The sequence below is a fragment of the Oncorhynchus masou genome, chromosome 9 (genome assembly GCF_036934945.1).
Source record: "Oncorhynchus masou masou isolate Uvic2021 chromosome 9, UVic_Omas_1.1, whole genome shotgun sequence".
Taxonomy (NCBI): Eukaryota; Metazoa; Chordata; class Actinopteri; order Salmoniformes; family Salmonidae; genus Oncorhynchus; species Oncorhynchus masou.
Window position 1 is genome coordinate 74710046 of NC_088220.1, and position 27866 is coordinate 74737911.

Below are 27866 nucleotides of genomic sequence, written 5' to 3' on the forward strand. Positions count from 1 at the left end.
CTCCTGGCATCCGACAAACCCAGATTCGTCTGTCAGACTACCAGATGGTGAAGCATAATTAATCACTCCAGAGAACACATCCACTGCTCCAGAGTCCAATGGCGACGAGTTTTACACCACTCCCACCAATGCTTGGCATTGTGCATCATGATCTTAGGCTTGTGTGCGGCTGCTCTGCCATGGAAACCCAGCTCATGAAGCTCCCCACTAACAGTTCTTGTGCTTGTAGAGGTAGTGAATTTTGCATCCAAGGATAGACGATTTTTACGTGATATGTACTTTAGCACTTGGCGGTCCCGTTCTGTTAGCTTGTGTGGCCTACCACATTGCGGCTGAGCCGTTATTGCTCCTAGACGTTTCCACTTCACAATAACAGCACTTACTGTTGACCGGGTCAGCTCTAACACGGCAGAAATTTGACGAACTGAGTCCACCAGCTATGAGGGGTGGCCAGTCCTCTTCTGGCTGTCCCGGGTGGAGATCACAGTGGTTGTAGAGGGTGCAACAGGACAGCACATCAAGAGTAAAAATTAACAGTTTAGGGTTCCATAGCTGCAGGCAGAACCGTTGAAACTGTAACAGCAGCAAGGCCGGGTGGACTGGGGACAGCAAGGAGTCATCATGGCAGGTAGTCCTGAAGCATGGTCCAAGGGCTCAGGTCCTCCAAGAGAAAGAAGGAGAGAACGAGAGAGTAGACTTAAATTCACACAAGACACCGGATAAGACAGGAAAAGTACTCCAGATATAACATACTGACCCTAGCCCCCACCCACTTTGCCATATAACCCCACCAACATTGCCAAAACTCTAGACAATGTTCTGCTGCTGATGCCAGATGCCATAGCAGTCTCTTTCTGATGTAAAGCAGAGGGTCACTGAGCATGTGGTGCATGTGATGGGAGACTTCATCTTGCAAACAACACAGCAACGCCTCCATGCTGTGCCCTTTTGGCCCTTAGGCACATCCATGCCTGCACAAATATATTTGGGCAGATGAACACTTGTGCCAGGAGCAGAAGGGACAGGGCTTGTTGCAGTGGTGCTGTAGCCAGCAAGCTCCTTTATGCTCCCTCTAATGTAGACTGATTGGAGGAAGCATGCTGGGAAGGCTATTACGTGCCCTCTAGCCAACAGAGCTACAGAACACGTGCCAATACCAGAGTGGGCACACTCGCTATATTTCTCCATGTTTTTGTGAGAAAATTATCAATAGAGTTAAAAATGCGATGGAACCCCATTTCACATGTTTTTATTCGGTACGTGGGAATTTAACCGCAAAAGGCATTTTTATGTTACACGTCATCACGCACAGCCTTTTATCTGCAACAAGTCAATTTGACGTTAACCTCTGTGTGAAAATGCACATATTGTTTCTAGGCGGAATTTTGAATATACACATGAAAATCCGTTGTCAATTGGGTGGAAACCTAGCTCGTGGTAAACAGATTAGTGAGAATTACTCTCTAGTAGCTGTACGAATTATCACTATATAGTCTACAACAGCTGAGGTGTATAAGGCCGGTTAGCTCAGTTGGTTAGAGCGTCGTGCTAATAACGCGAAGGTCGCGGGTTCGATACCCGTACTGGCCAGTGTCTTTTACCACAGATTCAAGTTTTACCATAGTCAGAGGGCATTTAATGAAGTACCCGTCTCGGCCGTTTGAAAACAATGAGAACAAGGGTAGGCGAACTATGTCTGTATTAACTAATTCATCAAAGAATTTTTACAATCTGTCATATCAATATATAATTCAGTGAGTACTAGCTAGATTACACTAAATCTGAATTTGCCCTGCTTGGTGACCTATACTGGGACATGCTTAAACCACCTGGTCCTAAAGCAATGGGACTCCATAAATCTTTCTCAGATAGATGGATATAAAGTCTGGATTCCGACATTGCTCTTAATTCCATTATTTTACTTTTAGAATTGTGTGTATTGTTGTGAATTGTTAGATATTACTGCATTGTTGGAGATAGGAACACAAGCGTTTCGCTATAGTCACTATAACATCTGCTAAACATGTGTATGTGACTTGAACTGACCGAAAAAATACAAAATCTGAAAATAAGGGCTCGTCCGGGATTTGAACCCGGGACCTCTCGCACCCAAAGCGAGAATCATACCCCTAGACCAACGAGCCGCTTAAGTTTCATTTACACAACCCACAATTTGAAACATTGGTAGTGAATATTTACAATATGCGTAAAATAATCGAAATACATTAGTCTTATGGCTAATTAGGCTAATTAGTATTTTACATAACAGAACCAAATGTATTACTATAAAGGCTACTGTAGCATAGTGTGCCTATAATATGTTGCATCAAAAATATCTCCTCAGCCATGTCTTATCTGAAGCTGAATTGTCAGCTTTATTTCCTCATGAAACCAAATTGTAACAGCACGTCCAGTAGTAGTTACAGTAGACGTTAAATAGTAAATGAAAATCCAAGACAGTCAAATTATATAGTTTGAGGAGTACTTCTGTCAGTAATAATGCCCTTTTGTGGGGAAAAACACATTTTGATAGGCTGGGCCTAACTGCCCAGTGGGTCAGCCTGGCCCAAGTGGGTTGACCTATGCCCTCCTAGGACCACCCATGGCTGCGCCCCTGCCCAATCATGTGAAATCCATAGAAATCCATAGATTAGGGCCTAATGAATTGTAATTAAATTGACTGATTTCCTTATATGAACTATAACGCAGTAATATCGTTGAAATTGTTACGTGTTGTGTTAATATTCATCTTTCGTACATTTAATGAGCCCTGCATTACAGCTTTCAGTTATAAAGCGAAATATTTCTAGTTTCTTCACGGCTCGTTGGTCTAGGGGTATGATTCTCGCTTAGGGTGCGAGAGGTCCCGGGTTCAAATCCCGGACGAGCCCTCATTTTATTAATGACGATAGGCTAATCTTTTTCCAAGAAAAGCATGCAGATCTTCAACTACAATATCTGCCAATAGCAGAGACCAAAACGATGCAACACAGTTGTGTAAATGTGTTTTTCTTTTACAAGGTGGATGGCGGATAGGACTCTCTTCTCATTTAGCTTTCAAACTGCAACCTAGGAACAACGATAGTTACAAGGTGGATGGCGGACAGGGCTCTCTTCTCATTTAGCTTTCAAAATGCAACCTCGGAATAACGATAGTTTTACAATCAAGCAACCCGGAGGTTATACAAAAAAATGACCCCGACGTGATTTGAACACGCAACCTTCTGATCTGGAGTCAGACGCGCTACCGTTGCGCCACGAGGTCTATAATATACAATTGTACATCGTCTGTAAAAACAGTTGTTCAATGTCTCTATTTCGCTGCATTGATTGTAACGCTCTCGGGAGCTGATGTGATATGGCAAGAACTATCTGGCACCTCAACAATGTCACTAAGTTGTTGCAAAACATCCCTTTGCGTGTTACAAAATACCCGCATTGTCTTTAGCAGATGACCAGACAGAAAAAAAAATATTTTAAAAACCCACAGGTCAGGTGTATTCAGGATGCTTTGAAAATTAAATGAAACACTCAAAAATCAACTACTTCTTATTTTGAGATTTTGGAGGAATTCAATTTTAAGTATGCTCGTATATTTTTGACACTACATTCAGACAGTAATGAAATGAGCTAGCCCCTATCTGAGATACCTACAGCAACCCTCATTCTCCATATACTACACCCGTTCTGCCGCATGGAATAAACAATAAACAAGCCAATAACACAATAAATAAGTCAGCGACACAGTAGAAAAAAAAAGTCTATATGCAGTGTGCAAAAGGCATGAGAAGGAGGGCAATAAATAGGCCGCAGTAGCGAAGAATTACAATTTAGCAGATTAACACTGGAGTGATAAATAAGCAGATGATGATGTGAAAGTAGAGATACTGTCACACCCTGACCATAGTTTACTTTGTATGTTTCTATGTTTTGGTTGGTCAGGGTGTGATCTGAGTGGGCATTCAATGTTGGATGTCTTGTTTGTCTCTTTCTATGTCTGGCCTGATATGGTTCTCAATCAGAGGCAGGTGTTAGTCATTGTCTCTGATTGGGAACCATATTTAGGTAGCCTGGGTTTCACTGTGTGTTTGTGGGTGATTGTTCCTGTCTCTTTGTACCTATCTTTGCACCAGATAGGCTCAGTCACTTTGGTTTTTCTTTTTTCCTTGTTTTGGAAGAGAAGAGAACGTGAGCCGGGTGCGCCATTCTCCTTGCGGAGCTGGTGCAAAATCCATCAACACGGTCGGTCCCTGGGATTGGGCTGGCCAACACGATTCGGTTTGCTTGGAAGGAAAAGGAGTTAGAGCCTTTAGGATGGGAAACTTTTGGAAGGACAATCTTGATGGGGATTCTAAAGCTGACGGTGAAGGACGTGTTTTGCTTCCAAGGCAACTTGTTGGAGGGAGGGTGGTATCTCTCCACTGCCGCCATCACCAAAGAAGAGAGTGAAGAGGAGGGTGCGATTGGCCGACAGTGAGAGAGAGGGGATGGCCAAGAGAGCGATGGGGGTGGGAGAAACCTCTGGGTTGATGCTGGTTTCCCCAGGCCCTCAACTACCTACAGTGCCTTGCAAAAGTATTCGGCCCCCTAGAACTTTGCGACCTTTTGCCACATTTCAGGCTTCAAACATAAAGATATAAAACTGTATTTTTTTGTGAAGAATCAACAACAAGTGGGACACAATCATGAAGTGGAACGACATTTATTGGATATTTCAAACTTTTTTTAACAAATTAAAAACTGAAAAATGGGGAGTGCAAAATTATTCAGCCCCCTTAAGTTAATACTTTGTAGCGCCACCTTTTGCTGCGATACAGCTGTAAGTCGCTTGGGGTATGTCTCTATCAGTTTTGCACATCGAGAGACTGAAATTTTTTCCCATTCCTCCTTGCAAAACAGCTCGAGCTCAGTGAGGAGCGGAAGGCTCAAGCTTTCCTGGAGCGTGCGCATAGTGGCGTTCTAGAACACAATGAGACTTGTTCTGCATCAGATAGCTGATGTTTAAAGTTGGTGAGGGAAATATAAGTCTCCAGCTTCAGCAATTTTTGCAATTCGTTCCAGTCACTGGCAGCAGAGAACTGGAAGGAAAGGCGGCCAAATGAGGTGTTGGCTTTGGGGATGATCAGTGAGATATACCCACTGTAATGCTTGCTACGGGTGGGTGTTGTTATCGTGACCAGTGATCTGAGATAAGGCGGAGCTTTACCAAGCCTAGACTTACAGATGACCTTGAGCCAGTGAGGCTGGCGACGAATATGTAGCGAAGGCCAGCTGACTAGAGCATACAGGTCACAGTGGTGGGTGGTATAAGGTGATGTAACAAAATGGACGGCACTATAAGGTGATTTTGTAACAAAACGGATGGCACTGTGATAGACTGCATCCAGTTTGCTGAGTAGAGTATTGGAAGCTATTTTGTAGATGACATCGCCGAAGTCGAGGATCGGTAGGATAGTCAGTTTTACGAGGGTAAGTTCGGCGGCGTGAGTGAAGGAGGCTTTGTTGCGAAATAGAAAGCCGATTCTAGATTTGATTTTGGATTGGAGATGTTTAATATGAGTCTGGAAGGAGAGTTCACAGTCTAGCCAGACACCTAGGTATTTGTAGTTGTCCACGTATTCTACGTCTTAACCGTCCAGGGTGGTGATGCTAGTCGGGCGGGTGGGTGTGGGCAGCAAACAGTTGAAAAGCGTGCATTTGGTTTTACTAGCGTTTAAGAGCAGTTGGAGGCCAGGAGATCTGCATGGAAGAATGGGCCAAAATACCAGCAACAGTGTGTGAAACTCTTGTGAAGAGTTACAGAAAACGTTTGACCTCTGTCATTGCCAACAAAGGCTATATAACAAAGTATTGAGATAAGCTTTTGTTATTGACCAAATACATATTTTCCACCATTATTTGCAAATAAATTCATGAAAAATCCTACAATGTGATTTTCTGGATTTAGTTTTTTTCATTTTGTCTGTCATAGTTGAAGTGTACCTATGATGAAAATTACAGGCCTCTCTCATCATTTTAAATCGGAGAACTTGCACAATTGGTGGCTGACAAAATACTTTTTTGCTGCACTGTATAGGTGGGAGGCAAGGGGCGCCTTTTTCCTGTCATGCATGTTGGTTTGTTTTGCACAGAACATGGAAGCAGATGATGACCTTTCTTTATTTAGCTAGATCATACATCTTTCTTGGCAAGCTGAGATTTAGCTAGTTCGCGAGGCCATGACAATTTTAGCCGGTCCTTGCTATTAATGTGGCCAACGTTACTGTTTTGTTTGTCAATCCAGCCCACACTTGTTTGACTGACACTACATCTCCGCTATTTCAGTAATGGGAGTCGTGCTATTTGAGCACATAATATGTAAACATAATGGCAATTTCGAAATAATGTCCAGATCAACTCCAATGCTTCTGTGAAGTTAGTAAGGATTCATTTGGTAATAGTCGAGCGTTGGTGGTATAGTGGTGAGCATAGCTGCCTTCCAAGCAGTTGACCCGGGTTCGATTCCCGGCCAACGCAGATACTTTTTACTCCGCAGTTCCTTTTTTGATGGAGGCTACATTTTAGTACCTGCGTCACCGGTATAATGATTAGGTTCGATTAAAAGGATGACCAAGTAAACATACCAAGAATGTCTCTCAAATAATAGCTAAAATCAAAACAATTATCCATCAACACCTTGACTGCTCGTGTTGCACCTTTTATGCTCTTATTTGTTTGGGCTCGCCTGTGGTTGGTTTCAGATGCTGTAATATAGCTCAATTTATGTTTTTATGCTGATGTTCGATTGTGCTCCGCCTCCTCGAAACTGTCCAGGGTGAGAGGAGCTCTGAGTCACGAGCTGACAGACACAGCTGACCACCCTGAGTGCTTGGCACACGCTCCCATCGCATCAAGTCCAAAAGTATCCTACGCACCATGGCATCGGACGAATTGGCGAGGAAACTGCAGCCCAGGATGGCCGAGCAGGCTCCCCAATTCAACCCGTGTGCACCAGAGGAGACCCCGGTGAAACCGAGCGACTCTGTCCCTGAGCCGCAGGAAAAAGCGGTGGTGGTCATTGTCAATGATGCCACATCGGAACTCACGGCGAAACTCACCCGGAGACTGGACATCAACGATGGGAACGCGGCGCCCAAGCAAGCCAAGGTATTCAACCCCTACACGGAATTCAAAGAATTCTCCCGCAAACAGATCAAAGAGATGGAGAACATTTTCAAACGGTAGGCTAATCATTTATTTTTATTTGAATATCATTCTTGTGGCAATGGTTATAGCCTATGTTGTGACTTGACTTGATAAAGAGGTGTCCTTAGTTTTGTTTGCAGGGGAGACCAGGGAACAAAGTAACAGTGGATCAGTTGTACTGAAACAGTTCAATAACTCAAATTAGAGACTATTTAGAAAGATGTTATGAAATGTGTTAGTGCTTAGTGTGTATATATGCCTAATGCGTTTAGTTCAAATCAATCAATGATGTATTGTCTTTTTAATATACTTGCTGCCTCTCTTTTTTTGGTAATAGACCTGTGGAACCATTCTCCATGTATTTAAACATGTATACTAGTATCAGTAAGATGGGGTCTTTTGATTGGTATAGGTGATGCCAATAATTGTTATTGTATTTTATGGAGGGTGTTTTTATGTAACACAGTACATAATATTTATACACATTTACAAAATTATATAAAATGTCACTTCTTTATATCAAGTTTAGCAGTACAATTAAGATAATACATTAGAATAAAAAAAAGTCAAATTCAGACTTTTGAATGCTAAAAAGATCTTTATATAAATATATTCATTTTGGCTACTCCTTTTTGGTCAATGTGACATGCCTAAAAGATCAAATGGAAATATTTATTTTACATTTTTGTGTATTTTCTTCAAAATATCAGTTTCAAATCATCCTTTTTTAATTGCCCATAATTTTTTACCATTGAAGACGGTGTTACATTTAACTTTGCAGCCTGTTATGTTTCATCCTGGATACGGTGTCAATTGTAATGTTTTACTTTTGGTTGAATTGTAAAACTTGTATGTCTTAAACTACATTTCTATCTATGTTGTTTGTATAAAATATTATTATTCTAACATGAATAGCCTTTTCATAATAAGAAAAAGCCGAAAAGTGTTACTTTGTTCCCTGGACTCCACTATGCATGTTGCAGGCTAGTCACACCCAGGCAAGGTATTGAGTGAGCATGAGGGATTGATGTCAGAGACAACTTACTGAACACAGAATTGACAAGGTGAACTGAGATTGCTGAGTGACCTCTGTCTACTGCTTGTGGAGTGAAATTGTTGTGGAACTTCAGATTGAATGGTCTTCATCTAGCCTTCAACACTTTCCATTTCTGCCATGAATAGATATGAATAATATATAGCCCTATGTTGCTTACATGACAATAATTAATCTCTAGGTTGTTAGCCTAGTGTTATTATTGTATAGGGCGAATCCCCCCTTTTTTCTCTATGTACTGTAATAACCTGCTGCGTGTGTGTGTGCGTGCGTGCATTCGTGCGTGTGTGTCTAGAGCCTGCTTTGTCACTCCAGTCTCTGCAGCACCAACCCTTTAGGATATTTGTGGACCCAGTGGGGGGATATGGGGCTATACTGGGCTTCACTGACATCCTCTGTACCAGGCCAAAATAATGTTTTCTCCTGGGCCAATGGAACTGTACAGTCATTGTGCAACAGTCTTTTTTCACTGGAGGGACAAGGGCCACTCTTCTCAAACACTGGGTCCCCAGTGACACCCCCTCTCCTGTGCGATAATGGCATCTTTGTGTGTGTGTGTGTGTGTGAGGGGGGGGGGGGGGGCTGACAAGAGTAGACTTTACTGTATACAGTGTTTCTCTGGTGAGGGGAGATTGAGACTGGACAGCCTTTGCTTGTGAGACTAGTAGTGTCCATGTACTGTATTTGCTCAGAGCTATAGGGGAGGCTACTTCAGAGCTATAGGGGAGGCTACTTCAGAGCTATAGGGGAGGCTACTTCAGAGCTATAGGAGAGGCTACTTCAGAGCTATAGGGGAGGCTACTTCAGAGCTATAGGGGAGGCTACTTCAGAGCTATCGGGGAGGCTACTTCAGAGCTATCGGGGAGGCTACTTCAGAGCTATCGGGGAGGCTACTTCAGAGCTATCGGGGAGGCTACTTCAGAGCTATAGGGGAGGCTACTTCAGAGCTGTAGGGGAGGCTACTTCAGAGCTATAGGGGAGGCTACTTCAGAGCTATAGGGGAGGCTACTTCAGAGCTATAGGGGAGGCTACTTCAGAGCTATAGGGGAGGCTACTTCAGAGCTATAGGGGAGGCTACTTCAGAGCTATAGGGGAGGCTACTTCAGAGCTATAGGATAGACTACTTCAGAGCTATAGGGGAGGCTACTTCAGAGCTATAGGGGAGATTACTTCAGAGTTATACAGAGACATTGACATTGAACTTGAGGACATTTAATGCTTTTGTTCCAGTTCATCTGTGGCTTTGTAGCTACAGGTGCGTGTGAAAACGGTGTAGAGATGGATATTGATTGGTGGATTGATGCAGCATCACTGCAGTTTTTCCAGGACTATTTATTTAAACTTGAGTTTTGCATTTGAGTTTGGCCTCAGCACAGTTGGAATGGAAGACTCAGTAAGTAGAGGGGGATATGGTTCACAGAGGAAGGGGGCTTAGGTATCAACCTATTTCTTTAGGAGGACGTTGGGTTGATTGAGGGAATTTACTGCACTTAGATGCACTCATGAAGAAACATTTTGTAATCATGCTTTTCTCTCTCTCTCACCCACACACACTGCCCCAGATTCTCTATTCTGTTGGGTGTTGGTTGAATGTGTCCTCTATCTCCATCACTTTTGCCCCCTCTCTCCTTCCTCTCTCTTCTCTCTGACTCTCAAGCTGTTCTGCCTGGGGCAGGTTTTATCCATCTCTCCTATAGCCAACACTGGGGCACTTCCTAGACATATGTCCGTGATTGACATGTTTTGCAGCATTACCCACCCATGATAAACACGTGTTGCAGCATTACCAACCCAGGATAGACATGTGTTGTAGCATTACCCACCCAGGATAGACACGTTGCAGCATTACCCACCCAGGATAGACATGTGTTGCAGCATTATCCACCCATGATAAACACGTGTTGCAGCATTACCCACCCAGGATAGACATGTGTTGTAGCATTACCCACCCAGGATAGACACGTTGCAGCATTACCCACCCAGGATAGACATGTGTTGCAGCATTACCCATTCAGGGTAGACACATGTTGCAGCATTACCCACCCAGGATAGCCATGTGTTGCAGCATTACCCATCCGTGATAAACACGTGTGGCTGCATTACCCACCCATGATAGACACGTGTGGTTGCATTACCCATCCGTGATAAACACGTGTGGCTGCATTACCCACCCAGGATAGACACGTGTGGCTGCATTACCCACCCAGGATAGACACGTGTGGCTGCATTACCCACCCGTGTGGTAAGTGTCATAAGTATAGACTGTCATGCTTTAGAGTTTGGTTTCAGTGCAAAGCTCAGACCTTGATGATTAATTAGACCACAAAGAGTTGAAGTGCTGCAAACCTCCATTTCCTTAGGATATCCTATCGTCTCTCTGTAGGCTTTTCATTGGCTGAAGCGGAGAGGTCAGATGTGCTGTCTTTGCCTGACTCATTATTTTCTGAGTGGACACTGCTTCCTTTATCTACCCAATCCGTCTTTCATCTCCCCCTGCTGTCCTTAGCTTTACATGCAGGGTACTTGACCTTTTGACCTAGCCACTGGTGGGTAACCTAGATATGGGTGAGACACATGCTCAGCGGGGGCACACTGATTAGACAATGGCCAGTCTCTCTGTGTTCTAAAGTTTGTTTGAATGCAGTCCTGGTGGCAGAGCCTAGTTGGGATGAGGGCCAGGGAGGGGGCACTTTGGAATGTTCTAAGCGGGGGTAGGCTAGATTGATGGCAGGGCCGGGCCATTCCATCCTAAATTATGCCTCTTCTCTCACCCCTTTATACTCTGCCTCACCCCATCATCTTTTGGTCTACCCTCCTCACACTCTCTCTCTTCCCTGATGCTGCACATGCCCTCCTCACACTCTCTCTCTTCCCTGATACTGCACCTGCCCCACTCACTCACCCACTTTCTCTGCATTCCAGGGGCCTTAACCCTTCCCTGCCTTTTAACTCTGCATAACTCATACTCATCATCAACACTACACTCTTAAAAAAAATTGCTATCTAGAACCTAAAAGGGTTCTTCGGCTGTCCCCCATAAGATAACCCTTTTTGGTTCCAGGTAGAATCATTTTGAGTTCTATATAGAACCCTTTACACAGAGGGTTCTACATGGAACACAAAATAGTTCTACCTGGAACCACAAATGGTTATCCTATGGGGACAACAGACGAATCCTTCTGGAACCCTTTTTTTCTAACAGTGGAGTCAGAATTCTGACTTTTGATCGAGTCACTGATCGAAAAGCAGCCTCTGATGGTAATGCGTTGGTCACTGTGATTTCTGAGGGATGGCTTTTTCACCAATTTCTCTGTTTTCTCCCTCAGAGTCCACAAGTATCTCTGTGTCCGGGGTGAAAATGCACAGACACATGCACTAGCCTGACGCTTGTTTAAAACAGGCTGCATTAGAGATGAGGATGTAGCTCTATCAGCCGGCTCTTACCTGCTCCATCTTCACTCTGACGCTAGAATGCCCTATAGCAGCAGGAGTGACCTGAATACACTCTGAGAAGGGGAGAGAGAGACTGGGGGAGAGAGAGACTGGGGGAGAGAGAGACTGGGGGAGAGAGAGACTGGGGGAGAGAGAGACTGGGGGAGAGAGCTAGGGAGAGGGAGGAGAGAGGGAGAGGGAGGAGAGAGGGAGAGGGAGGAGAGAGAGAGGGAGAAAGATCCAAAAATACAATGTCCATGCCAAAAGCCTTGGTATCTATAATTACTGCAGGAAGTTAGCTGTGGGACAATAAGTCCTGACCATGGACCATAGCTGTGGCACCACTCCCTTACAAAGGAAGACATTCCATAACACTGTTGTTTTCTTGCCACATTTCACTTTTGAGTTCTTTGATAGCCAGACAGCCTTTCAGTCTTATCTAAGTTACGTCAAAGCCTTCGTCAGACTCTTGGTCGGTAGATTTTGGTAGAAAGCTGGGCCGGTAATAGCAGCCCAGAGTAGTAATTTAATGATCATAGTACTGCCTCTGACTAGGCAGCTTTTCTGTTCTTTCAGCATAACATGTTGTTGTTGTGAGATACTGACTTGCCCCGCTGAGGAGCTGGACTAGGAGGACCTGTCACTAAGCTGTGGAGTGGGTCCTGTACGTACAGGTGACAGTTGCTAGGCTGCTCTGTGGTCATCAGTTGGTGTGAACAGTTGTCATACTGGTCAGCTGTGGAGGACCAAACAAAACCAGCTGTCCTAGAACACAGATGTGTGTGTGTGTGTGTGTGTGTGTGTGCGTGCGTGCGTGATGGGAATGAATATGGTGAAAAGTAATTCAGCACGCTTGACAGGGACACGAACAGGAATTACAGTGTTGGGTGGGTTACAGTGTTGGTTGGGTAACAGTGTTGGTTGGGTAACAGTGTTGGGTGGGTAACAATTTTGGGTGGGTAACAGTGTTGGGTGGGTAACAGTGTTGGGTGGGTTACAGTGTTGGGTGGGGTTCAAATCAGTGGTCTTTTGTGCTACTGAGCACAAAGGCTGATTGTTAGGAAGTTAATAGTCCTAAATCAGGTTGTTTTGAAGGGAGGGCGTTTAGTTCCTATGGACCTTTGAAGAGTTAGCCTGAAAAAACGACCTCTCTCTCTTTTTGGTTTCTGGTCTGACCAGTTTACACTCCTGCCATTCAGGCGTCGGCAGAGAGGAGCACGTGTGTTTGTGTGTGTGTTTGAGTGAGTGTGTGTGTGTTTGTGTGAGAGAGAGAGAGAGCGTGTGTGTGTGTGTGTTCCCTCACTCACAACCAGATCCAGTGCCTCTCGAACAGCTGTGTGAAAGGATCTATAAATACGTATTGTGTCAGATAGACAGACTCCTTGCAGCCCCCCCCCCTCACACACACACATACACACACACACACTTCTGCTCTATCTCCATCTCACTCAGTCATCTCTCTCTGTTTTTCAATTATTCCCTTGATCTGTTTATCTAGGCCTCCCAACACCCTTGATTCATCTGTTGTTTTTCTGATGACAAATGAGTGGGTTGTGTTTAACTGTGATTGATTAGGGAAAGTTGGTGTTTGTGTGTGTCAGTCAAGCAAAGGTAGCTGTCTGGTTAGTGTCAACCACTCACATCACTATTCCCAACATCATAACATGTCTGTCTCTCCTCTGTGTTTTAATGTCATTGGCAGGCTTAGTGCCTGTATCTCTATGTCTAGATGTGGCCGTCTGGCCAGACTCAGGGTATAGATGCCTTTCACCACATTGGGTCTGTCAACCAGTCTAGGCTGAATTTAGAAAAGGTTTGGCACGTCTTACTAGATCCATGAGGTGTTTTTGAGCATTTGACGTGACCATGAGAAACACCTCTAGTTGTTGGCTATATAACTATCTGTGGCCACCGCTTTTGTCCTTTATGACAAACTTAACATGTTTCCTCTCCTGGTAATTTAATGTCATGTGTAATGGCTGTGTTCCTTCCTTTCTCCCTGGCTGTATGTAGACACAACTCTCTGACGGGTTGACAGTGGTAAGGAGGGCTTCATAAAGTTGTGATGTTATAATGTAAGTTCATTGATTTACCCTCCTCTCTCTGACGGTTTGACAGTGGTAAGAAGGCTTCATAAAGTTGTGATGTTATAATGTAAGTTCATTGATTTTACCCTCCTCTCTCTGACGGTTTGACAGTGGTAAGAATGGCTTCATAAAGTTGTGATGTTATAATGTAAGTTCATTGATCTACCCTCCTCTCGCTGTAGGTTTGACAGTGGTAAGGACGGCTTCATAAAGTTGTGATGTTATAATGTAAGTTCATTGATCTACCCTCCTCTCGCTGTAGGTTTGACAGTGGTAAGGACGGCTTCATAGACCTGATGGAGCTGAAGCTGATGATGGAGAAGCTGGGAGCTCCTCAGACCCACCTGGGCCTCAAGAACATGATCAGGGAGGTGGATGAGGACATCGATGGCAAGCTGAGCTACAGAGAGGTGTGTGTAGTGTGCTGTCTACTTCCATGTCAATGTCCTTGTGTGTGTGCCTGAGTGAGTCAATGCCTTTCAAGGCCTGTTAATTACAGTGTGTATTTTTTAACTGCAGTAACACATACAGAACCTTCAGAAGGTATTCACTCTCCTTGGGTTTTTCCACATTTTGTTGTTACAGCCTGAATTGTGTTTTGTCACTGACCTGCACAAAATACCCCATAGTGTCAAAGTGGAATTATCTTTGTGAAATGTTTACAAATTAATAAAACATTTAAATTTGAAATGTCTTGAGTCTATAAGTATTCAACCCCTTTATTATGGCAAGCCTAAATAAGTTCAGGAGTAAAATTGTGCTTAACAAGTGACATAATAAGTTGCATGGACTCACTCTGTGTGCAATAATAATGTTTAACAAGATTTTTTATTGACTACCTCATTGATGTACCCAACACATACAATTATCTGTAAGGTTCCTCAGTCGAACAGTGAATTTCATACACAGATTCAACCACAAAGACCAGGGAGGTTTTCCAATGTCTCGCAAAGAACGGCACCTATTGGTATGTAGATGGGTAAAAAATGTCAAAAGCAGACATTGGATATCCCTTTGAGCATTGTGAAGTTTTTAATGACATTTTGGATGATGTATCAATACAACCAGTCACTGCAAAGATACAGGCATCCTTCATAACTCAGTTGCCGGAGAGGAAGGAAACCACTCAGGGATTTCACCATGAGGCCAATGGTGACTTTAAGATAGTTGCAGAGTTTAATGGCTGTGATAGGAGAAAACTGAGTACCTCATATACAGTGCCTTGCGAAAGTATTCGGCCCCCTTGAACTTTGCGACCTTTTGCCACATTTCAGGCTTCAAACATAAAGATATAAAACTGTATTTTTTTGTGAAGAATCAACAACAAGTGGGACACAATCATGAAGTGGAACGACATTTATTGGATATTTCAAACTTTTTTAACAAATCAAAAACTGAAAAATTGGGCGTGCAAAATTATTCAGCCCCTTTACTTTCAGTGCAGCAAACTCTCTCCAGAAGTTCAGTGAGGATCTCTGAATGATCCAATGTTGACCTAAATGACTAATGATGATAAATACAATCCACCTGTGTGTAATCAAGTCTCCGTATAAATGCACCTGCACTGTGATAGTCTCAGAAGTCCGTTAAAAGCGCAGAGAGCATCATGAAGAACAAGGAACACACCAGGTAGGTCCGAGATACTGTTGTGAAGAAGTTTAAAGCCGGATTTGGATACAAAAAGATTTCCCAAGCTTTAAACATCCCAAGGAGCACTGTGCCCGCGATAATATTGAAATGAAAGGAGTATCAGACCACTGCAAATCTACCAAGACCTGGCCGTCCCTCTAAACTTTCAGCTCATACAAGGAGAAGACTGATCAGAGATGCAGCCAAGAGGCCCATGATCACTCTGGATGAACTGCAGAGATCTACAGCTGAGGTGGGAGACTCTGTCCATAGGACAACAATCAGTCGTATATTGCACAAATCTGGCCTTTATGGAAGTGGCAAGAAGAAAGCCATTTCTTAAAGATATCCATAAAAAGTGTCGTTTAAAGTTTGCCACAAGCCACCTGGGAGACACACCAAACATGTGGAAGAAGGTGCTCTGGTCAGATGAAACCAAAATTGAACTTTTTGGAAACAATGCAAAACGTTATGTTTGGCGTAAAAGCAACACAGCTCATCAACCTGAACACACCATCCCCACTGTCAAACATGGTGGTGGCAGCATCATGGTTTGGGCCTGCTTTTCTTCAGCAGGGACAGGGAAGATGGATGGAGCCAAATACAGGACCATTCGGGAAGAAAACCTGATGGAGTCTGCAAAAGACCTGAGACTGGGACGGAGATTTGTCTTCCAACAAGACAATGATCCAAAACATAAAGCAAAATCGACAATGGAATGGTTCAAAAATAAACATATCCAGGTGTTAGAATGGCCAAGTCAAAGTCCAGACCTGAATCCAATCGAGAATCTGTGGAAAGAACTGAAAACTGCTGTTCACAAATGCTCTCCATCCAACCTCACTGAGCTCGAGCTGTTTTGCAAGGAGGAATGGGAAAAAATGTCAGTCTCTCGATGTGCAAAACTGATAGAGACATACCCCAAGCGACTTACAGCTGTAATCGCAGCAAAAGGTGGCACTACAAAGTATTAACTTAAGGGGGCTGAATAATTTTGCACGCCCAATTTTTCAGTTTTTGATTTGTTAAAAAAGTTTGAAATATCCAATAAATGTCGTTCCACTTCATGATTGTGTCCCACTTGTTGTTGATTCCTCATAAAAAATACAGTTTTATATCTTTATGTTTGAAGCCTGAAATGTGGCAAAAGGTCGCAAAGTTCAAGGGGGCCGAATACTTTCGCAAGGCACTGTACATTTCTTGTAATTTTAATTGATGACGGCCTCTCTTTTAAATTGCATACTCAACAACTTACAAAAAAAGGAAGCTGAAATTGGGATTTTATTTTAGGAATAAGGCCTGTTTTTCTTTTCAAATCAAATCAAATTTTATTTGTCACATACACATGGTTAGCAGATGTTAATGCGAGTGTAGCGAAATGCTTGTGCTTCTCGTTCCGACAATGCAGTAATAACCAACAAGTAATCTAACTAACAATTCCAAAACTACTGTCTTATACACAAGTGTAAGGGGATAAAGAATATGTACATAAAGATATATGAATGAGTGATGGTACAGAGCAGCATAGGCAAGATACAGTAGATGGTATCGAGTACAGTATATACATAGGAGATGAGTATGTAAACAAAGTGGCATAGTTAAAGTGGCTAGTGATACATGTATTACATAAGGATGCAGTAGATGATATAGAGTACAGTATATACGTATACATATGAGATTAATAATGTAGGGTATGTAAACATTATATTAGGTAGCATTGTTTAAAGTTGCAAGTGATATATTTTACATCAATTCCCATTATTAAAGTGGCTGGAGTTGAGTCCGTGTGTTGGCAGCAGCCACTCAATGTTAGTGGTTGCTGTTTAACAGTCTGATGGCCTTGAGATAGAACCTGTTTTTCAGTCTCTCGGTCCCAGCTTTGATGCAACTGTACTGACCTCGCCTTCTGGATGATAGCGGGGTGAACAGGCAGTGGCTCGGGTGGTTGTTGTCCTTGATGATCTTTATGGCCTTCCTGTAACATCGGGTGGTGTAGGTGTCCTGGAGGGCAGGTAGTTTGCCCCCGGTGATGCGTGGTGCAGACCTCACTACCCTCTGGAGAGCCTTACGGTTGTGGGCGGAGCAGTTGCCGTACCAGGCGGTGATACAGCCCGCCAGGATGCTCTCGATTGTGCCTCTGTAGAAGTTTGTGAGTGCTTTTGGTGACAAGCCGAATTTCTTCAGCCTCCTGAGGTTGAAGAGGCGCTGCTGCGCCTTCTTCACAATGCTGTCTGTGTGAGTGGACCAATTCAGTTTGTCTGTGATGTGTATGCTGAGGAACTTAAACCTTACTACCCTCTCCACTGCTGTTCCATCGATGTGGATAGGGGGGTGTTCCCTCTGCTGTTTCCTGAAGTCCACAATCACCTCCTTAATTTTGTTGACGTTGAGTGTGAGGTTACTTTCCTGACACCACACTCCGAGGGCCCTCACCTCCTCCCTGTAGGCCGTCTCGTCGTTGTTGGTAATCAAGCCTACCACTGTTGTGTCGTCCGCAAACTTGATGATTGAGTTGGAGGCGTGCGTGGCCATGCAGTCGTGGGTGAACAGGGAGTACAGGAGAGGGCTCAGAACGCACCCTTGTGGGGCCCCAGTGTTGAGGATCAGCGGGGTGGAGATGTTGTTGCCTACCCTCACCACCTGGGGGCGGCCCGTCAGGAAGTCCAGTACCCAGTTGCACAGGGCGGGGTCGAGACCCAGGGTCTCAAGCTTGATGACGAGCTTGGAGGGTACTATGGTGTTAAATGCCGAGCTGTAGTCGATGAACAGCATTCTCACATAGGTATTCCTCTTGTCCAGATGGGTTAGGGCAGTGTGCATGTGGTTGAGATTGCATCGTCTGTGGACCTATTTGGGCGGTAAGCAAATTGGAGTGGGTCTAGGGTGTCATGTAGGGTGGAGGTGATATGGTCCTTGACTAGTCTCTCAAAGCACTTCATGATGACGGAAGTGAGTGCTACTGGGCGGTAGTCATTTAGCTCAGTTACCTTAGCTTTCTTGGGAACAGGAACAATGGTGGCCCTCTTGAAGCATGTGGGAACAGCAGACTGGTATAGGGATTGATTGAATATGTCCGTAAACACACCAGCCAGCTGGTCTGCGCATGCTCTGAGGGCGCGGCTGGGGATTCCGTCTGGGCCTGCAGCCTTGCGAGGGTTAACACGTTTAAATGTTTTACTCACCTCGGCTGCAGTGAAGGAGAGTCCGCATGTTTTCGTTGCAGGCCGTGTCAGTGGCACTGTATTGTCCTCAAAGTGGGCAAAAAAGTTATTTAGTCTGCCTGGGAGCAAGACATCCTGGTCCGTGACTGGGCTGGTTTTCTTTTTGTAATCCGTGATTGACTGTAGACCCTGCCACATACCTCTTGTGTCTGAGCCGTTGAATTGAGATTCTACTTTGTCTCTATACTGACGCTTAGCTTGTTTGATAGCCTTGCTGAGGGAATAGCTGCACTGTTTGTATTCGGTCATGTTACCAGTCACCTTGCCCTGATTTAAAAGCAGTGGTTCGCGCTTTCAGTTTCACGTGAATGCTGCCATCAATCCACGGTTTCTGGTTTGGGAATGTTTTAATCGTTGCTATGGGAACGACATCTTCAAAGCACGTTCTAATGAACTCTCACACCGAATCAGCGTATTCGTCAGAGCTTCTTGTTTTAGTTTCTGTCTGTAGGCAGGGATCAGCAAAATGGAGTGGTGGTCAGCTTTTCCGAAAGGAGGGCGGGGCAGGGCCTTATATGCGTCACGGAAGTTAGAATAACAATGATCCAAGGTTTTGCCAGCCCTGGTTGTGCATATCGATATGCTGATACAATTTAGGGAGTCTTGTTTTCAGATTAGCCTTGTTAAAATCCCCAGCTTCAATGAATGCAGCCTCAGGATGTATGGATTCCAGTTTGCAAAGAGTCAAATAAAGTTTGTTCAGAGCCATCGATATAACTGGAAGAACTTGTCCCGATTGGTGTTTTTAAATCACAGATGAAGGATTTTGAGGCTGATTCCCTGACCTGTCAATGTTTTTAATTTGCTGTTTTTGATTTTATTATACTCTTGTGAATTCAATATTTTTGTTACTAGATTACTTGTAGTTTTTCATGTTGTCTGTCTGTAATTTTTGTAATGACTTGGTGCTGCCTATCTTGGCCAGGACGGTCTTGAAAAAGAGATTTTAAATCTCAATGAGCCCTTCCTGGGTAAATAAAGGTTAAAAAACATAAAATAAATAAAACTAAAGTAATTCTGAAAAAAATGTGACAAAGCAATCCAATACAACACATGACTGAGTACCACTCTCCATATTTTCAAGCATAGTGGTGGCTGCATCATGTTATGGGTATGCTTGATATCGTAAAGGACTGAGGAATTTTTCAGGATAAAAAATAAATGGAATGGAGCTAAGACCAGGCAAAATCCTAGAGGAAAACCTGGTTCAGTCTGGTTTCCACCAGATACTGTGAGGTGAATTCACCTTTCAGTGGACAATAACCTAAAACATAAGGCCAAATCTACACTGGAGTTGCTTACCAAGAAGACAGTGAATGTTCCTATGTGGCCGAGATACAGTTTTGACTTAAATATGCTAGAAAATCTATGGCAAGACCTGAAAATGCTGTCTGACAATGATCAACAACCAATTTGACAGAGCTTGAATAGGGTAACTAGTGTACTCCCTTCAGGACAGTCTGTAAAAGGGTGTGTCTCATTATCACTCTGCGAGTGTACGGGGAGGAGGGGGGGGGAGAGAGAGATAGATAGATACAGAGAGAACCTGGAGAAGAGTCCCCTCTGTCAGCTTGTTTGGAGACTACTTACAAACAGACTCCACAGAGCCCCCGGAAAGCAACGCAATTAAACAAAAACATAGTTACAGTACTTGACACATTAGAAAGAATAATACAAAAAAACCAGAGCAAACTGGATTGTTATTTGACCCTAAACAGAGTACAGTGGCAGAATACCTGACCACTGTAACTGACCCCAAATGAAGGAAAGCTTTGACTATGTACAGACTGTGAGCATGGCCTTGCTATTGAGAAAGGCCGCCATTGGCAGCTCTCAAGAGAAGACGGGCTATGTGCCCACTGCCCACAAAATGAGCTGAACTTCCTAACCTCCTGCCAAATGTATGACCATACCAGCGACACATACAGTGGGGCAAATAAGTATTTAGTCAGCCACCAATTGTGCAAGTTCTCCCACTTAAAAAGATGTGAGGCCTAAAATTTTCATCATAGGTACACTTCAACTAGGATAAACTCCCATATCCAGGATAAACTCCCATATCTACAGTGTGCCATCACTGCAGTAATATTTGTGCCCTGTTGCCACAAGAAAAGGGTAACTAGTGGAGCATAAACACCATTGTAAATACAACCCATATTTATGTTTATTTTCTCTTTCATACTTCAACTATTTTCACATTGTTATATTATTTAACTTTTGGGTGTGATGTTTACTGTAAATTTTGTATTGTTTATTTCCCTTTTATTTCTTGTCTATTTCACTTGCTTTGGCAATGTAAACATATGTTTCCTATGCCAATAAAGCCGTTTGAATTGAGAGAGAAACTGATTACGACAGGTAGCACACTTCTGCATGACTTAGGTCATGGGAGGGGGCTGAGGCTATCTCCCCTTCTACCTCCAACTCCCCTCACTCTCTCTCCGTATCTTTCCTACCCCCCCTCTCTCTCCGTATCTTTCCTACTCCCCTCTCTCTCCGTATCCCCCCCTCCCTCTGCGTATCTTACCTACCCCCCCTCTCTCTCCGCATCTTTCCTACCCCCCCCCTCTCTCCGTATCTTTCCTACCCCCCTCTGCGTATCTTTCCTACCCCCCCTCTGCGTATCTTTCCTACCCCCCTCTCTCTCCGTATCCCCCCTCTCTCTCCGTATCTTTCCTACCCCTCCTCTCTCTCCGTATCCCCCCCCTCTGCGTATCTTTCCTACCTCCCCCCCTCTCCGTATCTTTCCTTCTCCCCTCTCTCTCACATGCTCACAGGGTTTAACAGGTGATAGGGGCAGCTGAACAGAGATACAAAGACTCTGTTTGGTTTGAGCTCTGAGGCATTGACTAAAGCCCTATCCTTGCTTCTCTCTGCCTCTCATTCTCCTGATTGGAGTAGCTGAGTTTCACACAGACATATCCCATTACACAGCACAGTCCCTTGGACCACTGGTGGTCAGGCTCGATGAGGGATTCTAACACCCTTCTGAGCCTGTTTCCTTTCTAGGTGTCTTCCTAGGTACCTGCCTTTCTAGGGAGTTTTTCCTAGCGACCGTGCTTCTACATCTGAATTGCTTTGTGGTTTTAGGCTGGGTGTCAGTATAGCGCTTTGACAACTGCTGATGTAAAAAGGGCTTTATAAAATCCATTTGATTGATTGATATCAGGTCGCTACATCAAGGTCACACACAGAAAACACATCTCATAGGAGGACAGTTCTGACACTAAACCCACAGACATGAACAGTTATAACGTCTAAATGATGTTATGATATTACAAGGACCAGTTATCACTTATCTATGATGCTAAAAATTCCCTGTCTTAGGTCAGTTAGGATCACCACTTTATTTTAAGAATGTGAAATGTCAGAATAATAGTAGAGAGAATTATTTCATCTTTTATTTCTTTCATCACATTCCCAGTGGGTCAGAAGTTTACATACACTCAATTAGTATTTGATAGCGTTGACATAAAATTGTTTAACTTGGTTCAAACCTAGCCTTCCACCAGCTTCCCACAATAAGTTGGGTGAATTTTGTCCCATTCCTCCTGACAGAGCTGGTGTAACTGAGTCAGGTTTGTAGGCCTCCTTGCTCGCACACGCTTTTTTTAGTTCTGCCCACAAATTTTCTCTAGGATTGAGGTCAGGGCTTTGTGATGGCCACTCCAATACCTTGACTTTGTTGTCCTTACTTCCAAATTTGTGGCAAATTGGCTTATGCTTGGGGTCATTGTCCATTTGGAAAACCCACTTGCGACCAAGCTTTAACTTCCTGACTGATGTCGTGAGATGTTGCTTCAATATATCCACATAATTTTCTTTCCTCTGAATTTCATCTATTTTGTGAAGTGCACCAGTCCCTCCTGCAGCAAAGCACCCTCTCACAACATGATGCTGCTACCCCGTGCTTCACAGTTGGGATGGTGTCCTTCGGCTTGCAAGACTCCCCCTTTTTCCTCCAAACATAATGATGGTCATTATAGGCAAACAGTTTTATTTTAGTTTGATCAGACCAGAGGACGTTTTTCCAAAAAGTACAATCTTTGTCCCCATGTGCAGTTGCAAACCGTAGTCTGGCTTTTTTTATGGAGTTTGCTTTTTTGGAGCAGTTGCTTCTTCCTTGCTGAGCGGCCTTTCAGGTTATATAGAACTTGTTTTACTGTGGATATAGATACATTTGTACCTGTTTCCTCCAGCATCTTCACAAGGTTCTTTGCTGTTGTTCTGGGATTGATTTGCACTTTTCGCACCAAAGTACGTTCATCTCCAGGATCCCATTTAATTACATTTTTTAATTTTACCAGGCAAGTCAGTTAAGAACAAATTCTTATTTTCAATGACGGCCTAGGAACAGTGGGTTAACTGCCTGATCAGGGGCAGAACGACAGATTTGTACCTTGTCAGCTCGGCGATTTGAACTTGCAACTTTTCGGTTACTAGTCCAACGCTCTAACCATTATGGTGTTTATACTTGCATACTATTGTTTGTACAGATGAATGTGGTACCTTCAGGCATTTGGAAATTGCTCCCAAGGATGAAGAGACTTGTGGAGGTCTACAATTTGAGGTCTACAGATTTGTACCTTGTCAGCTCGGGGGTTTGAACTTGCAACATTTCGGTTACTAGTCCAACGCTCTAACCATTAGGCTACCCTGCCGCCCCATCCACAGGTACACCTCCAATCTAAAGCCATGACATAATTTTCTGGAATTTTCCAAGCTGTTTCAAGGCACAGTCATCTTAGTGTATGTTAACTTCCGACCCACTGGAATTGTGATGCAGTGAATTATAAGTGAAATAATCTGTCTGTAAACAATTGCTGCAAAAATGACTTGTCATGCCGACTTGCCAAAATGTTCTAACCAACTTGCCAAAACTATAGTTTCTTATCAAGAAATGTGTGGAGGAGTTGAAAAACGAGTTTTAATTACACCAACCTAAGTGTATGTAAACTTCTGACTTCAACTGTATGTATAGTTCTGATTGAGCCTCTCTCCCCCACCCTGATGTTTCCATCTCTCCCCCACCCTGATGTTTCCCTCTCTCCCCACCCTGATGTTTCCCTCTCTCCCCACCCTGATGTTTCCCTCTCTCCCCACCCTGATGTTTCCCTCTCTCCCCACCCTGATGTTTCCCTCTCTCCCCAACCTGATGTTTCCCTCTCTCCCCACCCTGATGTTTCCCTCTCTCCCCACCCTGATGTTTCCCTCTCCCCCACCCTGATGTTTCCCTCTCTCCCCACCCTGATGTTTCCCTCTCTCCCCCACCCTGATGTTTCCCTCTCCCCCACCCTGATGTTTCCCTCTCTCCCCACCCTGATGTTTCCATCTCTCCCCCACCCTGATGTTTCCCTCTCTCCCCCACCCTGATGTTTCCCTCTCTCCCCCACCCTGATGTTTCCCTCTCTCCCCACCCTGATGTTTCCCTCTCTCCCCACCCTGATGTTTCCCTCTCTCCCCCACCCTGATGTTTCCCTCTCTCCCCACCCTGATGTTTCCCTCTCTCCCCACCCTGATGTTTCCCTCTCTCCCCACCCTGATGTTTCCCTCTCTCCCCACCCTGATGTTTCCCTCTCTCCCCACCCTGATGTTTCCCTCTCTCCCCACCCTGATGTTTCCCTCTCTCCCCCACCCTGATGTTTCCCTCTCCCCCACCCTGATGTTTCCCTCTCTCCCCCACCCTGATGTTTCCCTCTCTCCCCACCCCGATGTTTCCCTCTCTCCCCCACCCCGATGTTTCCCTCTCTCCCCCACCCTGATGTTTCCCTCTCTCCCCACCCTGATGTTTCCCTCTCTCCCCACCCTGATGTTTCCCTCTCTCCCCACCCTGATGTTTCCATCTCTCCCCACCCTGATGTTTCCATCTCTCCCCACCCTGATGTTTCCATCTCTCCCCACCCTGATGTTTCCATCTCTCCCCACCCTGATGTTTCCATCTCTCCCCACCCTGATGTTTCCATCTCTCCCCACCCTGATGTTTCCATCTCTCCCCACCCTGATGTTTCCCTCTCTCCCCACCCTGATGTTTCCCTCTCTCCCCCACCCTGATGTTTCCCTCTCTCCCCCACCCTGATGTTTCCCTCTCTCCCCCACCCTGATGTTTCCCTGATGTTTCCCTCTCCCCCACCCTGATGTTTCCCTCTCTCCCCACCCTGATGTTTCCATCTCTCCCCACCCTGATGTTTCCATCTCTCCCCACCCTGATGTTTCCATCTCTCCCCACCCTGATGTTTCCCTCTCTCCCCACCCTGATGTTTCCCTCTCTCCCCCACCCTGATGTTTCCCTCCCCCCCACCCTGATGTTTCCCTCTCCCCCACCCTGATGTTTCCATCTCTCCCCCACCCTGATGTTTCCATCTCTCCCCCACCCTGATGTTTCCCTCTCCCCCCACCCTGATGTTTCCCTCTCTCCCCACCCTGATGTTTCCCTCTCTCCCCACCCTGATGTTTCCCTCTCTCCCCACCCTGATGTTTCCCTCTCTCCCCACCCTGATGTTTCCCTCTTTCCCCCACCCCGATGTTTCCCTCTCTCCCCACCCCGATGTTTCCCTCTCTCCCCACCCCGATGTTTCCCTCTCTCCCCCACCCCGATGTTTCCCTCTCTCCCCCACCCTGATGTTTCCCTCTCTCCCCCACCCTGATGTTTCCCTCTCTCCCCCACCTCGATGTTTCCCTCTCTCCTCCAGTTCCTGCTGATTTTCAGGCGAGCAGCGGCAGGCGAGCTGCAGGAGGAGAGCGGTCTGGTGGCTCTGGCCAGACTGTCTGAGATAGACGTCTCCACAGAGGGAGTCATGGGGGCACGGGACTTCTTTGAGGCTAAGGTAGGAGTGGGTTGGAGAAAGAGGAGAGAGTGTATGTATGTGTGAGAAAAGGGTTGGCTGTGTCAACATTCTAGAATCAATGCCCATGATGTACCAGGGTGATTGGACAAGGGGAGGGTGTGTGACGTGTGTTAAGTTTCCCAGATGTATAGTTGTGAATACTTGAGGATGCAGGTCACAGTAGGTGGGCCACAAGAGCTCAGCTATTTTAAGACCTGACGTGCATTAGCTGGCCTGATTCATTCCTTGTCTCTCCCATCGTAACAGGATTGTACACCAGCATGTCTTAGGCCACATCCACCTCTGGTGGACAGAAAGAGAAATACAGTGACTGTGTGTATGTGTTCTGTGCTGTTTTTGAGTCTGCAGTGTAGATGAAATGATCTAATGTTTCAGGTACAGATTCAGTAGTGATGGAATTCAGAGTGGTGTTATACAGTGGATTCTGAAAGTATTCAAACCCCTTGAGGTTTTCCACATTTTGTTACCTTTCAGCCTTATTCTAAAATAGATTCAATAATTTTTTTCCCCTCATCAATCCACACACAATAGCTCATAATGACAAATCAAAAACAGGTTTTTCAAAATCTTTGCAAATGACGCTGCAAGTTTGGCACAAGTTTGGTGGTTCCAAATGCCACATAAATGTTTTGGTACCCTTCCCCAGATCTGTGCCTTGACACAATTCTGTCTCTGGGCTTTTATTTTAGACATTTTTATGATTTTTTTAAATACATTTACATTTCGAAAAACCTGTTTTCACTTTGTCATTATGGGGTATTGTATGTAGATGGATGAGGAAAACAATTAATTTGATCAATTTTAGAATAAGGCAGTAGTGTAACAAAATGTGGAAGAAGTCAAGGGTTCTGAATAATTTCCAAATGCACTGTATAATCCCTGGCTGTACTGCAGATCTAATATTGTGTTGTATGGTGCAGGTACAAGCTCTAAAGGTGGGCAGTAAGTTTGAGGCTGAGATCCGAGAGGAGCAGGAGGAAATGAAGAGGCAGGCGCTTGATAGGAAACAGAGACGGGCTGCCTTCAAAGAGCTGCAATCTGCCTTCTGCTCATAATACAGTGCACAGACACTGAAACACGCGCACACTGAAACACGCGCACACTGAAACACGCGCACACTGAAACACGCGCACACACTGAAACACGCGCACACACTGAAACACGCGCACACACTGAAACACGCGCACACACTGAAACACGCGCACACACTGAAACACGCGCACACACTGAAACACGCGCACACACTGAAACACGCGCACACACTGAAACACACACACACACTGAAACACACACACTGAAACACACACACACACTGAAACACACACAAACAAAAACATGCATGACCATGCTCATACTCACTTGCACATTAAGGGAGGTTTTAAAGTAGTTCCATAACTTCCCTGAATACACACATAATAATATTTGATTGAATAATGAAAGTTTGATATTAAGGTTATTGTTATGATATGACTGTTGTGATTTATTGTTATTATTGTTCTGATTAACATGATTGTATTAGCTATTATACACAATATTCTCACTTAGTTTAAAACAGTGAGGTCATACCTATTTTAAGAAAATAGATTTTTCTATTTCCCATCAATAATTATATTGTTTGATGTACATTACAGAAAAGGTTATGTGGATCAATGTATTGACCAATTGATGTGTAGAAGGCAAAGGAATGTTAAAATACCCGTGTCCAAAAAAAGTCGCTAGCCACCTTTTTTTTCTGTTGAAACCTTTAAAAATCACTGAATATACGTGTTTACTATTGGCATATTATAGGTGGTGCTGTTATATTGAATATTGACCTGTAATCTAGGTTTGTTTAATTTCTAGAAACATACCATCATGTAACACTGTAGCATTATGTTGTCTTGTGTCCCGAAATAAAAGGAAATGGATGAATTGTATTTTTCCATAAATAAAACAATGGTAACCACATTCTGTCTGCTTTCTCAATAGTGTGTGTATTCTAGTGATGTGATTTGCTGGTCTGGTCAGTTTCAAACAGCTGTGGTACAGTACTGGTGAGGAGAGACAGGAGGCCGCTTGGTAGCGAGGCTGACTTGATGCATTTGGAAAGTATTCAGACCCCTGGACTTTTTCCACATTTTGTTACATTACAGCTTTATTCTAAAATTGATTAAACTTTTTAGAATTTAATCGATCTACACTGTACTCCACAATGACAAACTAAAAACTGTTTTTTTTAGACATTTTTGGAAATTTAGAATAAAAAAACAAACTGAAATATCACATTTACTTAAGTATTCAGTCCTTTTACTCAGTACTTTGTTGAAGCACATTTGGCAGTGATTACAGCCTTGGGTCATCTTGAATATGACACTACAAGCTTGGCACACCTGTATTTGGAGAGTCTCCCATTGCTCTCTGCAGATCCTCTCAA

General features: G+C 44.2%; 1 protein-coding gene and 5 non-coding genes across 6 annotated transcripts; 4 read left to right on the plus strand and 2 right to left on the minus strand.

The window, feature by feature from the left end:
• Positions 1–1516: 1516 nt before the first annotated feature.
• Positions 1517–1590, plus strand: trnai-aau (transfer RNA isoleucine (anticodon AAU)). Its single transcript has one exon. It is a non-coding gene; the product is annotated as a tRNA-Ile (tRNA).
• A 482-nt stretch (positions 1591–2072) lies between these two features.
• Positions 2073–2144, minus strand: trnap-ugg (transfer RNA proline (anticodon UGG)). Its single transcript has one exon. It is a non-coding gene; the product is annotated as a tRNA-Pro (tRNA).
• A 675-nt stretch (positions 2145–2819) lies between these two features.
• trnap-agg (transfer RNA proline (anticodon AGG)) lies at positions 2820–2891 on the plus strand. Its single transcript has one exon. It is a non-coding gene; the product is annotated as a tRNA-Pro (tRNA).
• Positions 2892–3193: 302 nt separating this feature from the next.
• Positions 3194–3265, minus strand: trnaw-cca (transfer RNA tryptophan (anticodon CCA)). Its single transcript has one exon. It is a non-coding gene; the product is annotated as a tRNA-Trp (tRNA).
• Positions 3266–6444: 3179 nt separating this feature from the next.
• Positions 6445–6516, plus strand: trnag-ucc (transfer RNA glycine (anticodon UCC)). Its single transcript has one exon. It is a non-coding gene; the product is annotated as a tRNA-Gly (tRNA).
• A 302-nt stretch (positions 6517–6818) lies between these two features.
• On the plus strand, positions 6819–27400 carry LOC135546627 (EF-hand domain-containing protein D2-like). The gene is made up of 4 exons (XM_064975211.1): positions 6819–7220; positions 14021–14168; positions 25298–25432; positions 26374–27400. Exons 1-4 carry the CDS (start codon positions 6916–6918, stop codon positions 26506–26508), a joined length of 723 nt encoding a protein of 240 aa, XP_064831283.1. The 5' UTR covers positions 6819–6915; the 3' UTR covers positions 26509–27400.
• The last annotated feature ends 466 nt before the right edge of the window (positions 27401–27866 follow it).